This window comes from Dreissena polymorpha, chromosome 13, assembly GCF_020536995.1.
Source record: "Dreissena polymorpha isolate Duluth1 chromosome 13, UMN_Dpol_1.0, whole genome shotgun sequence".
Taxonomy (NCBI): domain Eukaryota; kingdom Metazoa; phylum Mollusca; class Bivalvia; order Myida; family Dreissenidae; genus Dreissena; species Dreissena polymorpha.
Window position 1 is genome coordinate 45,462,129 of NC_068367.1, and position 15,185 is coordinate 45,477,313.

Here is a 15,185-nt window from a genome sequence, read left to right on the forward strand (position 1 = left end):
AGTGGGGATTGAACATAGAATCTCATCATGCTAATAGTGGGTAGAGAAGCTAGAGTAATTGCTGTATATGATATAGAGATCTTGTACTTACTTGAACAACATTAGCTATTTGTTGTTGTTGTTTCCAGTATGCTGTATCCAACGGAGAATATGCCGTTTTCAGAGAGTGGAATGACCCCTGACATCATCTTTAATCCCCATGGTTACCCCTCTCGCATGACCATAGGCAAGTTCTGTTGCAGTATCTATGAAGTAGTTTAGACTCATTGAATTATTTTTATCTAAAGTAGATGATAGTATTTGCAAATACACCAAAATATGCAAGTTAGTTGTAACCTGAATAATGATTGTTTTGGGCATGCTGATTATTTTATTGCTTCTTTGCATTATTGGCCATTTTATAAAGTATACAGATAGGGAACTCAAAAGAAATGTTAATAATCTGTCAATCAGTTTATAAAAGAAGCAGTTACACAAAATAAAAATATTTAGCATTATATATTTGTTTCAGATTATGAACTATATTAATGATTAAAAATATATTGACAATTACAAAAGTTGTGTCCCTAAGTTCATCCATTCATGACAATTGGATCATAAGAGAAGAGGCCACACCCAGGTTGTCAAATTATTATACCCCCTCAAACGAAGTTTAGGGGGGGGTATATAGGAGTGAATTTGTCTGTCGGTCGGTCGGTTTGTCGGTCCGTATTAAGTGTCTGTATTAAGTGTCCGCTCTCTAATTCAAGTAGTTTTCATCCGATCTTCACCAAACTTGGTCAGAAGTTGTATCTACATGATGTCTAGGCCAAGTTCGAACATGGGCCTTGCGAGGTCAAAAACTAGGTCACGGGGTCACTTAGTGCGTTTAAAACATTCAACATGTTGTCCGCTCTCTAATTCCAAGTAGTTTTCATCCGATCTTCACCAAACTTGGTCAAAAGTTGTATTTACATGATGTCTAGGCCAAGTTCGAACATGGGCCTTGCCGGGTCAAAAACTAGGGCACATGGTCACTTAGTGCGCTTTAAACATTCAGCATGTTGTCCGCTCTCTAATTATACCCCCATTACTATTGGTAATGGGGGCTATATAGGAGTCACTTTGTCGGTCGGTCCGTCGGACGGTCTGTCTGTCTGTCACGAAATTTCATCCAATCTTCACCAAACTTGGTCAGAAGTTGTATCTTGATAATGCCTAGGGCAAGTTTGAATATGTGTCATGCCGGGTCAAAAACAAGGTTACGGGGTCACTTAGTGCGTTTTAAACATCACAATGTTGTCCGCTCTCTAATTCAAGTAGTTTTCATCCAATCTTCACCAAACTTGGTCAGAAGTTGTATCTAGATGATGTCTAGGTCAAGATTGAATATGGGTCATGCTGGGTCAAAAACTTGGTCACGGGGTATCTTAGTGTGTTTTAAACCTCACCATGTTGTCCGCTCTCTAATTCAAGTAGTTTTTATCCAATCCTCACCAAACTTGGTCACAAGTTTTATCTAAATGATCTCTAGGACAAGTTTGAACATGGGCCATTCCGGGCCTAAAACTATGTCACGGGGTCACTTAGTGCTTTTTTTAACATTCAGCATGGTGTCCGCTCTCTAATTCAAGTAGTTTACATCCGATCTTCACCAAACTTTGTCAGTTATTTTATGGAGATGATGTTAAGGCTAAGTTAGAGCATTGGCCTTTCTGGGTCAAAAACTAGGTCAAGGTTCACTTAGTGCGTTTTAAAAATTGAGCATGGTGTCCGCTGTTTTTTGTGAACATGAAATGCAAAATATTATGTTTCAATGCGGCATGTGGGGGTATTCGTCACGTCTGTGACAAAGCTCTTGTTTATATTTCTTGTAAAGCAAATAATTTTGTAAAAATATTTTCTTCTGAAACCACCAGATCTAAAGATTTAAAATGTGCATTGTAAAATGTGTATGTGGTTCTCTACAAACTGTGTGAAAAAAATCTCCAAGTTCACAAAAGCCCCAATTATTAATTGTAACAACTTTTAACAAATCACCTAACAGCAGAGTATTCTTTACTTCTGTGACTAGCTTTAGTTGCCAGTGATGTTTTTGTTGCCAGCAGTCAAACATCTGCATGCAGTTACAAATGTTCAGAATCTTAAATTGAGTAGACCTTTCATTGAAATTGGACACCTGTATTGCTTGCAATACTGTCAAAGCCTTGTTTACCTTATAGTATACATGAATACATCTTGCAATAACAATGTACCTATTGTGGTAAACTTACATTTGTTTCAGTTTTGGGAAAATGTTATTTTGATTGAATTTCTAAATATTTAACTGCAAATGAAGTCAAAATAGAATCCACAATCATTAAAAGCATAAGTGGAAACCAAATACACAATTCATTTAAAAAATAAATCTGGTATTATTGTTCTGCAAAAGAACAAGTATCAGGTAAGACCAGGGGGTTTTTCATCTTAGAGAATGGCTGGTTTTGTACCTATTTGAGAAGTTTGCGACTCTATTTTTTGCAACTTTAAGAAGTTTGCAACTCATTTTCTCACAATTTTGAAAAGTTTGCAACTTCAAAAAGATGAGAAAGAAAGCCACAAAGTTTGTCCATGTGTTTTCCATGTTTCAAATGTTGAGTGTAACCTATTTATTCATGTTGGGTGTATCCTATTGTTACGTTCAGGTATGATGATATAGAGTATGGCAGGCCAGGCTGCCGCCTTGTTTGGCGACTGCTATGACTCCAAGCTCTTCCAGTTGAGTGTAACCGTCATAATCGTTTTGAGTGTACTCTATTGTAAAGTTAATTTTAGCCTATTATTATGTTAAGGTATGATGATAGAGAGTATGGCAGGCAAGGCTGCCGCCACGTTTGGGGACTGTTATGACGCCACGCCCTTCCAGTTCTCTGAAGAGGACCCCGCCATTGACCACTTTGGGAAACTGCTCACAAAGGGTTTGTACTGTACTGGTACCTACAATGTCTGAACGCAAAGTTTGTATTGTTGATTAAGAAAGCATGTAATGTCTGCAGGAACCAGGCGGGCTTGATAGGTCTATATTTTGACATCATTAGATTTACTTTCCCCATCCTAGCACTAACCCTTTATTCATGATGTTTTAAACCATGCTTGCCAAACCTTTGCAAGTGGTTTTTATGATTGTACCTTCCATATACCGTAGGTTTCCACGTATAGCGCGCAGTGTTTTACCTCCAAAATTCAAATTAAAAAGCCGGTGCGCGCTATACATTGATGCAACGCTATCCTGGCTGCTAAATTGGTAAAAAATATGTTGTGTAATCGTAAATAATCAAAATGGTCGCCATGTTTTTTTTCAAGAAAACTACCACCCTATAATCGTACAGACTGAGGGGCCATTGTTGAAACAACAAGAAGTCGCTACTGGTAGATATGAATGCGGTAGAAGAAGTTTTTGTCAAAAATAAATGTGTTTGAATAAACTTGCGGACATTTCTTTGTTTGTGTTTTTACACTTCTTTATTGATGAATTCCGATGGGGATTGTTGTCGACATTCAGGAGAGCAGGCAAGGGTAGGTGCGAACGAGGTCTTTTTTGCGGGTAACGGTAGGTGTGAAAGGGGGTCATTTTGCACTTTGTAATTGGCAGATGTTATTGAGTAATATGTGCCACGACTTGTTAAGACGCTAATCAACATTTGAGACACTAATTGACACTTGAGAACGTGAAGATATGCAATTGCATTTTGTGTATATAAATATTGAATGTTCAACAGTGGTGTACCTCAACAACTGTATCCCTGTCTCCCATAAGACATTCAAATTTACCATTAATGCCCATGCTTTCCCCGAGGAAAAATCACACGATGTACCCGAATTTTGATTTTCTCACGTTTTTCACGAAATGCACGTGGACTGTTAATCTTTTGCTAGAAAATTACAAAATTGTCAGAAAAGTATAGTGCTATGCAACCCATGCTCCTAATCATAATGACGCTTCCTATTTTGAATGCTTAATTAAGCTTTCCAATTACCCGGTTTATTGGATTGTGCAATAGTAAAATGGCGGCCATTTTCGGTCCTATTTGGTGGTTTTATTGTCTTTAAATATGTTTTTCTCCATTTTTGCATTTAAAAAACAGCCTGCGCGCTATACACGGGAGCGCGCTATACGTGGAAACCTACGGTAAATGTTTTTCGTTCGAAATTTACCCTAGTCTTCTGTATTTTTCTAAACATTATTAAAAAAAATTAAATGATGTTATAAAGATGCACAAATATATAACTTTACTGTATACCCCTCAGGATTGAAGTTGATTGATATTTATTTTGTAAAAGCACAATGTATATACATGAAAGACATATGTTCCCTTTACAGCTGGCTACAACTACTATGGCACAGAGCGGTTCTATAGCGGTGTGGACGGGCGGGAATTGGAAGCCGACATCTTTATGGGCGTGGTCTACTATCAGAGGCTGCGGCACATGGTGTCAGACAAGTTCCAGGTAAGCAGCAAGGAGGGGAAGCAAGGACATCTGGGTTCGATTTTTATAGGAATGGCCACTTGATATGCCTTTGGGATTGACAGATATACTTGCCCAGTAATCTGGATAGTCTTCATGTTGATGATTTTCTTAGATAAATTCAGTGTGCTTTGTCAGTGTTCTTTTCTGTATTAACCATAGACTTCTCCACCTTTATGTTTGTGAAAGGCTGATTGTCCAACACCTTGAAGTCAATTAGGTGGATAATGAAACCCTTTGCTGTAATTGACCATTATTATGAAATTTCAAATTTTTACATGATGAAACAATGACATATACCGGTACAAAATAAGTCATAAATATTTATTGCCATTCTACTTCTTTATCAACAAGTGGCCAAATGACTCCGTTGCATTGTGCTTATCGTCGCGACATTTCTTTTTATTTGTCTGTGGTGAAATGATGTCATTGTTTTGTTGGAACAGTTAAGTTGTTTGGTTCTGCAAAGATCATAAAATTCAATTGTGGCTCATAAAGTTTAAATAATTGCAGCATTTTTACCCATAACATTGTAATTATAAGAATAAAAAAGCATTTTTTTTAGCATATGATTGGTGTATGATCTGTCTGGAAAATTACTCCTAATGTATGCATAAACTCTGTCGGCATTTATGTATGCATAAACTCTGTCGGCATTTATGTATGCATAAACTCTGTCGGCATTTATGTATGCATAAACTCTGTCTGCATTTATGTATGCATAAACTCTGTCAGCATTTATGTATGCATAAACTCTGTCGGCATTTATGTATGCATAAACTCTGTCGGCATTTATGTATGCATAAACTCTGTCGGCATTTATGTATGCATAAACTCTGTCGGCATTTATGCAAATGAGCCATAATTTTCCTGCCAGTTTTTATCGCAATAAAATGCTATAAAATTATAATTAAATGCATGATTGGTCTTTTTATGTCCCCCACCACTATAGTTTTTGCCCTGTCTGTTGGTCTGTCTGTCTGTCTGTTGGTCTGTCTGTTGGTTTGTTTGCTCCAATGTTAACATTTTGCCATAACTTTTGCAATATTGAAGATAGCAACTTCATATTTGGCATGCATGTGTATCTCATGGAGCTGCACATTTTGAGTGGTGAAAGGTCAAGGTCATCCTTCAAGGTCAAAAGTCAACAACAAAAATTCAAAGCGGCACAGAATGGGACCTAGTGTTTCCGACAAACACATTTCTTGTTGATAGTGAATTTATATTGACAATAATTTTTTGTGAATTGTGGCATTAACATAATTATGCCATGTTTATCTCTTACTTTACAGTATATAATTCTCCTAATATTGATATGAATACATTTACCAAATACACACATATTTATACCCCACATTTACCAAATACCCACATATTTACAGCCCACATTTACCAATTACCCACAAACTTATAACCCACATTTACCAAATACCCACATATTTATACCCCACATTTACCAAATACCCACATATTTATACCCCACATCTACCAAATACCCACATATTTATACCCCACATTTACCAAATACCCACATATTTATACCTCATTTGCTTACTGCCATAAGGTGATAACCACAGGGCAAGTGGTAAACAGACCATGTTGAATTACTACATTACAGTATATTATTCTCCTTCTATTGATATAAATGCAATCAATAAATGTACCCACATATTTATCCTGCATTTCAGTTTATAATTGTTCTATTACTAGTATTTGATATACATCAATGTAGCAAGATAATTACTCCTATCAGGTGAGAACCACTGGGCCAGTTGACCCTCTGACCAACCAGCCTGTGAAGGGCCGCAAGAAGCATGGGGGTGTCAGGTTTGGAGAGATGGAGAGGGACGCACTCATAGCACACGGCTCATCCTTCCTACTGCAGGACAGGCTATTCAACTGCTCTGATAAAACCATGGTAACCAATACTACCTACTTTGGTGGTGAATTTATTATGTGCATGATTTGATGTTGTATGCTTTATAATGTTTTGAAGGAAAATAAAATTGAAATATTTTGTTGAAGTTATATGTTAATATGTTCAGTAGATAAAGAGTCACTGCGCTTTTGTATGCAAAGTTTAATCTATAAACAGTCAAAGTGACCAATATGGTGATGGTAAATCATCACTTGAAATTGTTATATGACTCTATGATTTGATGTCTTGATGATATAGGTAAAACATTTTGTCCATTAAAAGGCATTTAAAATGGAAAAAAGGGACTCTTAATGAAATATAGATATAATTGATTATATTGTCAGATAAATCATTATCATGATTTCAAGAAATCAGTGTTTTACTGAGATCATTGCAGGATTCCAGAAATATCATTAAAAAAAGAGAAGTATTAGCTATCATCTGTTAGACAAGTGACCAATTACCTACACAGTACAGTACAAAACATACCAAGCAAGATTTAACATAAAATAAGAAATCTTGTACATGTTGATTTCCACTCCCTTCTTTTCTCAGGCGCTTTTGTACTAAACAATTCTCCCAAAACCCCCAAAAATATCTCTTAGTTAATTTTGTCTTCCTGCCTTTCCTGATTCCCCTAGGCTGAAGACATGGTTCTTATTGTATTTTAATATTCTCCCATACTCAGGCACAAGTGTCCACCAAGATTGTCCCAAACCCAAGTAATATCTCTAAATGTATTTAAGCCCTGCTTTGTAAAAAAGAGGTTTTATGCATGTGCGTAAAGTGTCGTCGCAGATTAGCCCATCTAGTCTGCACAGGCTTATCAGGGACGACACTTTCCCCGTTTAGGGTATTTTTTTGTTTCAAGAAAGTCTCCTCGTAGCAAAAATGCAGTTTAAGTGGACAGCGTCCTCCCTGATAAGAATGTGCGGACTGCATGGGCCAATCTGGGACGACACTTTACACAAATGCATTAAACCCCTTTTTCACAGAGCACGGCCCATTTCTAGTTTTTTCCTCCCTCAGGCACCTGTGTGCATCAAGTGTGGCAACCTTCTCTCCATCGCCACCCAGCGCAAGTCCAGCGTTGACGGCAAGGACCGCAAGCGTAACTACGTGTGCTCGCTCTGCAAGTCCATGGATACCATACAGTTCATCTCTGTTCCGTTTGTGTTCAAGTACCTGCTTGTTGAGTTGGCCGCAATGAACATTCGCATTGACCTTCAGGTGAAGGAGGCATAGTCTGGCGGTGATGTGTGGATATTATGAACATGGAATTAAATTGGTGAAGCGATTAGCTTTTTGTTATTATACAGATATTATGAATAAAGTACAGACATCTATGAAGTTCAAAGCTTTTTGTTGTTATACAGAGCTTATGTCCAGACTTGAGTATTTGTTGAACATTATAAATAGGATTATCTGTTTCTCAATAACATTTACAAAAAATATTCAGTTTTGAAGTAGAGTTTTGTTTAATTTTAAAATACTTGAATTATAGGTTTTTAGCTCACCTGTGCACAATGTGCTCATGGTGAGCTTTTGTCCGTCTTGCATTGAGTGGTGTCAACATTTGCATTGTTAGCACTCTAGAGGCAACATTTATTGTCCGATCCTCATGAAATTTGGTCAGAATATTTGTGCCAATGATATCTTGGACGTATTCTAAATTGGTTCTGGTTGGTTGAAAAACATGGCCTCCAAGGGGCAGGGCATTTTTACTTATGGGCTATAGTTAAACCTTGTTAGCACTCTAAAGGGAACATTTATTGTCCGATCATCATGAAACTTGGTCAGAACAGGTCAGTTCCTTTGTATCTCAGGTGAGCGACTTCGGTTCTTTCTGACCCTCTTGTTTAAGAATTGGGATATTTATTACACTGGACATGTGGAAAGCCTACATGACAGTAGCGAGTAAGTGTTTGCTTTTAGAGGTCCCAGTTTTATATCATCAGTGTTTTAAGGAAAAATCTTTTTCCTTGCTATTGTTATTCTGTTAATATTTTCCAAACATTACACTTAAAGGCGTGTTGCGGCAGTTTATTTAACCGAGGATATATTTATAGCAACATCAATGATGCTATTATCACAACACAATATTTTTGTGTTATCAGTATCATCAGAAATGACCAAGTTTGATCATATTACAATTGTCAGTGGTTTAATCCCAGGTGGGGTTAACTTTTTTTATGTCCCCCACCACTATAGTGGGCGACATATTGTTTTTGCCCTGTCTGTTGGTTTGTTTGTTCGTTTGTCCCAACTTTAACATTTGCCATAACGTTTGCAATATTGAAGCTAGCAACTTGATATTTGACATGCATGTGTATCTCATGGAGCCGCACATTTTTGTCCTTGAATTATATTCTTGTTTTATACTGGGGCTCTTGAGTCCTGCAGTTAACATTTATCAATTAAAAACAGTTAATCACAAACTTAAAAACATGCTAAAATCTGTGAACAAGTACATGTAAGTTATTAATGATTAAGGTCAAGTTTGATACTTTATGATATTATGTTTGTGATTAAATATTGTTTTTTATTAATGTCTTTTGGTAAGGTGTTAAGATTGTAAACAATTTGTACTGTTTATGCATATTTCTAACAATCTATGTACCGGTACTTGGGTTTTGCCTAATTGCTGTATTTTATGAAATTTGACGTAGACGGTAGGGTTAGTTAAAACAAAAAATCTCTGTTAAAAGTGCGGTGACCCCCTTTTTTTATTTGTGTTTTATGATGACAATATGTAGATGAACATATTTGAGCAGTTTCGCAGAATTCTATTAGAAAAAAATTAATTCCATTTATGTCGTTACAATAGTAAAAAAATGAACTTTTTTGGGGTTACATAAACATTATTTAAAAACAAATCTTAAAATTTAACTTGTGTACTCCATTTAATTGGTAGTGTGTGGTTTAATTAAATGGTATATGATGTATCTTAGCTTATATAATATCTTCATGTTGCCAATTTCATAGGTTATTAATTATTTTTACGCAATTAGAGATTTTTCAGTTTAATTAAACAAGTACATGTTTTATAATGGTGAATAAAATCAAAACAAGGCCTGTGGCCCTATGTTTTTATTTCATTTTTCATATAGTATTTGTATATATATCTTAAATATAAATTTTGGACAAAATCTATTAGATGGAAAAAAATCCGCAAAACTGCAGCAACACCTCTTAATATTTCGATATTTTTTCAAAAATACAAAAATCTCTTTAACAAGTCCTTTTAATTAAATGAGGAAAATAAAAGACAACTAGATATGGCAACACCATCAAACGAGGTTTTCATCGTTCAATATATTATTTTAATAGTTCAAAGTTATTCTGGTTCCAAATTAGGTCTGCGCGAAAGCGACCTACACAAATTTCAACGTAAAATCTCAAATTTCAAGTTTAATTAACCAAGAACAGTTGTTCTATTTAATTAATCACTACCTGACACTCCCCAAATACTATCATGAGTTAGATTACCATGCAATGCAAGCTTGTTGTATCCAAAGTTTTGTCAAGAATTGTCAATGCAAACTTAAGTAATTATCTGGAAGCCAACTGTGTACTGTTTTACTTTTTTTAGGAAACAGTGACTTTGACCCAATTGCAATCACAAGCTAAGCTGCCTGCAAACAAAATGGCAATGTGATAGCTCAAAACCAAACTAAAGTTATTAAGCATAAACCATGTTTCTTTTTTTAGGAACAGTTACCTTGACCCAACACTTCCCAAAGACAATACCCAGCTAGGCCTTGATGCAAGCCAGTTACCTTGACCTTGACCCAACACTTCCCAAATACAATACCCAGCTAGGCCTTGATGCAAGCCAGTTACCTTGACCAAACACTTCCCAAATACAATACCCAGCTAGGCCTTGATGCATGCCAGTTACCTTGACCCAACACTTCCCAAATACAATACCCAGCTAGGCCTTGATGCATGCCAGTTACCTTGACCCAACACTTCCCAAATACAATACCCAGCTAGGCCTTGATGCATGCCAGTTACCTTGACCCAACACTTCCCAAATACAATACCCAGCTAGGCCTTGATGCAAGCCTGTTACCTTGACCTTGACCAAACACTTCCCAAATACAATACCCAGCTAGGCCTTGATGCAAGCCAGTTACCTTGACCTTGACCAAACACTTCCCAAATACAATACCCAGCTAGGCCTTGATGCATGCCAGTTACCTTGACCTTGACCAAACACTTCCCAAATACAATACCCAGCTAGGCCTTGATGCATGCCAGTTACCTTGACCTTGACCCAACACTTCCCAAATACAATACCCAGCTAGGCCTTGATGCATGCCAGTTACCTTGACCTTGACCCAACACTTCCCAAATACAATACCCAGCTAGGCCTTGATGCAAGCCAGTTACCTTGACCCAACACTTCCCAAATACAATACCCAGCTAGGCCTTGATGCAAGCCAGTTACCTTGACCCAACACATCCCAAATACAATACCCAGCTAGGCCTTGATGCATGCCAGTTACCTTGACCCAACACTTCCCAAATACAATACCCAGCTAGGCCTTGATGCAAGCCAGTTACCTTGACCCAACACTTCCCAAATACAATACCCAGCTAGGCCTTGATGCATGCCAGTTACCTTGACCCAACACTTCCCAAATACAATACCCAGCTAGGCCTTGATGCAAGCCAGTTACCTTGACCCAACACTTCCCAAATACAATACCCAGCTAGGCCTTGATGCAAGCCAGTTACCTTGACCCAACACTTCCCAAATACAATACCCAGCTAAGCCTTGATGCATGCCAGTTACCTTGACCCAACACTTCCCAAATACAATACCCAGCTAGGCCTTGATGCAAGCCTGTTACCTTGACCCAACACTTCCCAAATACAATACCCAGCTAGGCCTTGATGCATGCCAGTTACCTTGACCCAACACTTCCCAAATACAATACCCAGCTAGGCCTTGATGCATGCCAGTTACCTTGACCCAACACTTCACAAATACAATACCCAGCTAGGCCTTGATGCATGCCAGTTACCTTGACCCAACACTTCACAAATACAATACCCAGCTAGGCCTTGATGCAAGCCTGTTACCTTGACCAAACACTTCCCAAATACAATACCCAGCTAGGCATTGATGCTTGCCAGTTACCTTGACCTTGACCCAACACTTCCCAAATACAATACCCAGCTAGGCCTTGATGCATGTCAGTTACCTTGACCTTGACCAAACACTTCCCAAATACAAAACCCAGCTAGGCCTTGATGCATGCCTGTTACCTTGACCCAACGCTTCCCAAATACAATACCCAGCTAGGCCTTGATGCATGCCAGTTACCTTGACCCAACACTTCCCAAATACAATACCCAGCTAAGCCTTGATGCATGCCAGTTACCTTGACCTTGACCAAACACTTCCCAAATACAATACCCAGCTAAGCCTTGATGCATGCCAGTTACCTTGACCCAACACTTCCCAAATACAATACCCAGCTAGGCCTTGATGCATGCCAGTTACCTTGACCCAACACTTCCCAAAGACAATACCCAGCTAGGCCTTGATCCATGCCAGTTACCTTGACCTTGACCCAACACTTCCCAAATACAATACCCAGCTAGGCCTTGATGCATGCCAGTTACCTTGACCCAACACTTCCCAAATACAATACCCAGCTAGGCCTTGATGCTTGCCAGTTACCTTGACCCAACACTTCCCAAATACAATACCCAGCTAGGCCTTGATGCAAGCCAGTTACCTTGACCCAACACTTCCCAAATACAATACCCAGCTAGGCCTTGATGCTTGCCAGTTACCTTGACCTTGACCCAACACTTCCCAAATACAATACCCAGCTAAGCCTTGATGCATGCCAGTTACCTTGACCCAACACTTCCCAAATACAATACCCAGCTAGGCCTTGATGCAAGCCAGTTACCTTGACCCAACACTTCCCAAATACAATACCCAGCTAGGCCTTGATGCATGCCAGTTACCTTGACCTTGACCCAACACTTCCCAAATACAATACCCAGCTAGGCCTTGATGCAAGCCTTTTACCTTGACCCAACACTTCCCAAATACAATACCCAGCTAGGCCTTGATGCTTGCCAGTTACCTTGACCTTGACCCAACACTTCCCAAATACAATACCCAGCTAGGCCTTGATGCATGCCAGTTACCTTGACCCAACACTTCACAAATACAATACCCAGCTAGGCCTTGATGCAAGCCTGTTACCTTGACCCAACACTTCCCAAATACAATACCCAGCTAGGCCTTGATGCTTGCCAGTTACCTTGACCTTGACCCAACACTTCCCAAATACAATACCCAGCTAGGCCTTGATGCAAGCCAGTTACCTTGACCCAACACTTCACAAATACAATACCCAGCTAGGCCTTGATGCATGCCAGTTACCTTGACCAAACACTTCCCAAATACAATACCCAGCTAGGCCTTGATGCATGCCAGTTACCTTGACCCAACACTTCCCAAATACAATACCCAGCTAGGCCTTGATGCATGCCTGTTACCTTGACCCAACACTTCCCAAATACAATACCCAGCTAGGCCTTGATGCATGCCAGTTACCTTGACCTTGACCCAACACTTCCCAAATACAATACCCAGCTAGGCCTTGATGCAAGCCAGTTACCTTGACCCAACACTTCCCAAATACAATACCCAGCTAGGCCTTGATGCTTGCCAGTTACCTTGACCTTGACCCAACACTTCCCAAATACAATACCCAGCTAGGCCTTGATGCATGTCAGTTACCTTGACCCAACACTTCCCAAATACAATACCCAGCTAGGCCTTGATGCATGCCAGTTACCTTGACCCAACACTTCCCAAATACAATACCCAGCTAGGCCTTGATGCATGCCAGTTACCTTGACCCAACACTTCCCAAATACAATACCCAGCTAGGCATTGATGCAAGCCAGTGACCTTGACCCAACACTTCCCAAAGACAATACCCATCTAGGTCTTGATGCAAGCCAGTGACCTTGGCTTTGACCCAACACTTCCTAAAGACGATACCCAGCTAGGCATTGATGCATGCCAGTTACCTTGACCCAACACTTCCCAAATACAATACCCATCTAGGTCTTGATGCTAGCCATTGACCTTGACCCAACACTATCTAAAGACAATACCCATCAAGGTCTTGATGCAAGCCAGTTACATTTATCTTGACCCAACACTTCCCAAAGACAATACCCATCTAGGCATTGATGCAAGCCAGTGACCTTGACCCAACACTTCCCAAAGACAATACCCATCTAGGCATTGATGCAAGCCAGTTACCTTGACCTTGACCCAACACTTCCCAAAGACAATACCCAGCTAGGCATTTATGCAAGCCAATGACCTTGACCCAACACTTCCCAAAGACAATACCCATCTAGGTCTTGATGCTAGCCAGTGACCTTGACCTTGACCCAACACTTCCCAAAGACAATACCCATCTAGGCATTGATGCAAGCCAGTTACCTTGACTTTGACCCAACACTTCCCAAAGACAATACCCAGCTAGGCATTGATGCAAGCCAGTTACCTTTACCTTGACCCAACACTTCCCAAGGACAATCCCAATCTAGGCATTGATGCAAGCCAGTGACCTTGACCCAACACTTCCCAAAGACAATTCCCATCTAGGAATTGATGCAAGCCAGTTACCTTGACCTTGACCCAACACTATCTAAAGACAATACCCATCAAGGTCTTGATGCAAGCCAGTTACATTTATCTTGACCCAACACTTCCAAAAGACAATACCCAGCTAGGCATTGATGCAAGCCACTTACCTTGACCTTGTCCCAACATTTCACAAAGACAATACTTAGCTAGGCCTTGATAAGTAAACATCATCAGTGAGTGTGACATTTCCTAAAAACTGGATGCATATTTTTTGCCAGTATTGAGACAATACAATCATAAAATGTGACATGTAAATAAAGATTAACCATGACAAGTACGCTCAAATCAAAGGTATTGAACAAATGCATATACTGGTACAATTGTGTAATTAATTAGAAGTACATTTTAGTTATGGGTTATTAACACTTCCTGCGTTTTCTAGATGCTCTCATTACTTAGTTAGAATTTGCTCTTGAGTCTTCACGTCCTATCTAATAGTAACAAAATATGCCCAGATTGTGCATGATTATAAAATTTCATTTGATTTTAAAGGGTCCTTTTCACGTTTGGGTAAATTGACAAAATTGGAAAAAGTTGTTTCAGATCCGCACATTTTCGTTTTAGTATGATATTTGTGAGGAAACAGCAATACTGAACATTTACCATGCTCTAAAATAGCCATTATATGCATCTTTTGACGATTTAAAAACTCGAAAATTATAAAGTGTTGCAACGCGAAACGAATTAATAATTTGGAGAGTTTTGTTGTTGTCTCTATATTTTGGGAAACTACGAGGATTGCTTATATAAAGTCTAAAAAACGTATGGAATTGTATCCGGAAGAATGGTCGAGTGGTCTAAGTGGTAGACTCTTTATGCCCCCCTTCGAAGAAGAGGGGGTATATTGCTTTGCTCATGTCGGTCTGTTGGTCGGTCCGTCCACCAGGTGGTTGTCAGACGATAACTCAAGAACGCATACGCCTAGGATCATGAAACTTCATACCGGTAGGTAGATTGATCATGACTTGCAGATTACCCCTATTGATTTTGAGGTCACAAGGTCAAAGGTCAAGGTCACGGTGTCCCGAAATAGTTAAATGATTTTCGGATGATAACTCAAGAACGCTTTTGCCTAGGATC

General features: G+C 39.1%; 1 protein-coding gene and 1 long non-coding RNA gene across 3 annotated transcripts in view; one reads left to right on the plus strand and one right to left on the minus strand.

The window, feature by feature from the left end:
• LOC127854985 (DNA-directed RNA polymerase I subunit RPA2-like) overlaps nt 1-7,753 on the plus strand; it is a 64,118-nt gene extending 56,365 nt beyond the window's left edge. The window contains exons 26-30 of the mRNA XM_052390195.1: nt 129-226; nt 2,811-2,936; nt 4,340-4,467; nt 6,239-6,403; nt 7,433-7,753. Of these exons, the coding sequence (XP_052246155.1) occupies nt 129-226; nt 2,811-2,936; nt 4,340-4,467; nt 6,239-6,403; nt 7,433-7,648 (733 nt within the window). The 3' untranslated portion in view covers nt 7,649-7,753. The remainder of the gene's footprint in view (nt 1-128; nt 227-2,810; nt 2,937-4,339; nt 4,468-6,238; nt 6,404-7,432) is intronic.
• A 2,397-nt stretch (nt 7,754-10,150) lies between these two features.
• Nucleotides 10,151-11,464, minus strand: LOC127855027 (uncharacterized). Of its 2 annotated transcripts, none has more exons than XR_008037324.1 (3): nt 11,437-11,464; nt 11,147-11,204; nt 10,151-10,188 (listed from the first exon to the last, which is right to left on the minus strand). It is a non-coding gene; the product is annotated as an uncharacterized LOC127855027 (long non-coding RNA). The 2 variants fall into 2 exon arrangements; XR_008037325.1 differs by lacking the exon at nt 10,151-10,188 and adding an exon at nt 10,511-10,548.
• Nucleotides 11,465-15,185: the final 3,721 nt, after the last annotated feature.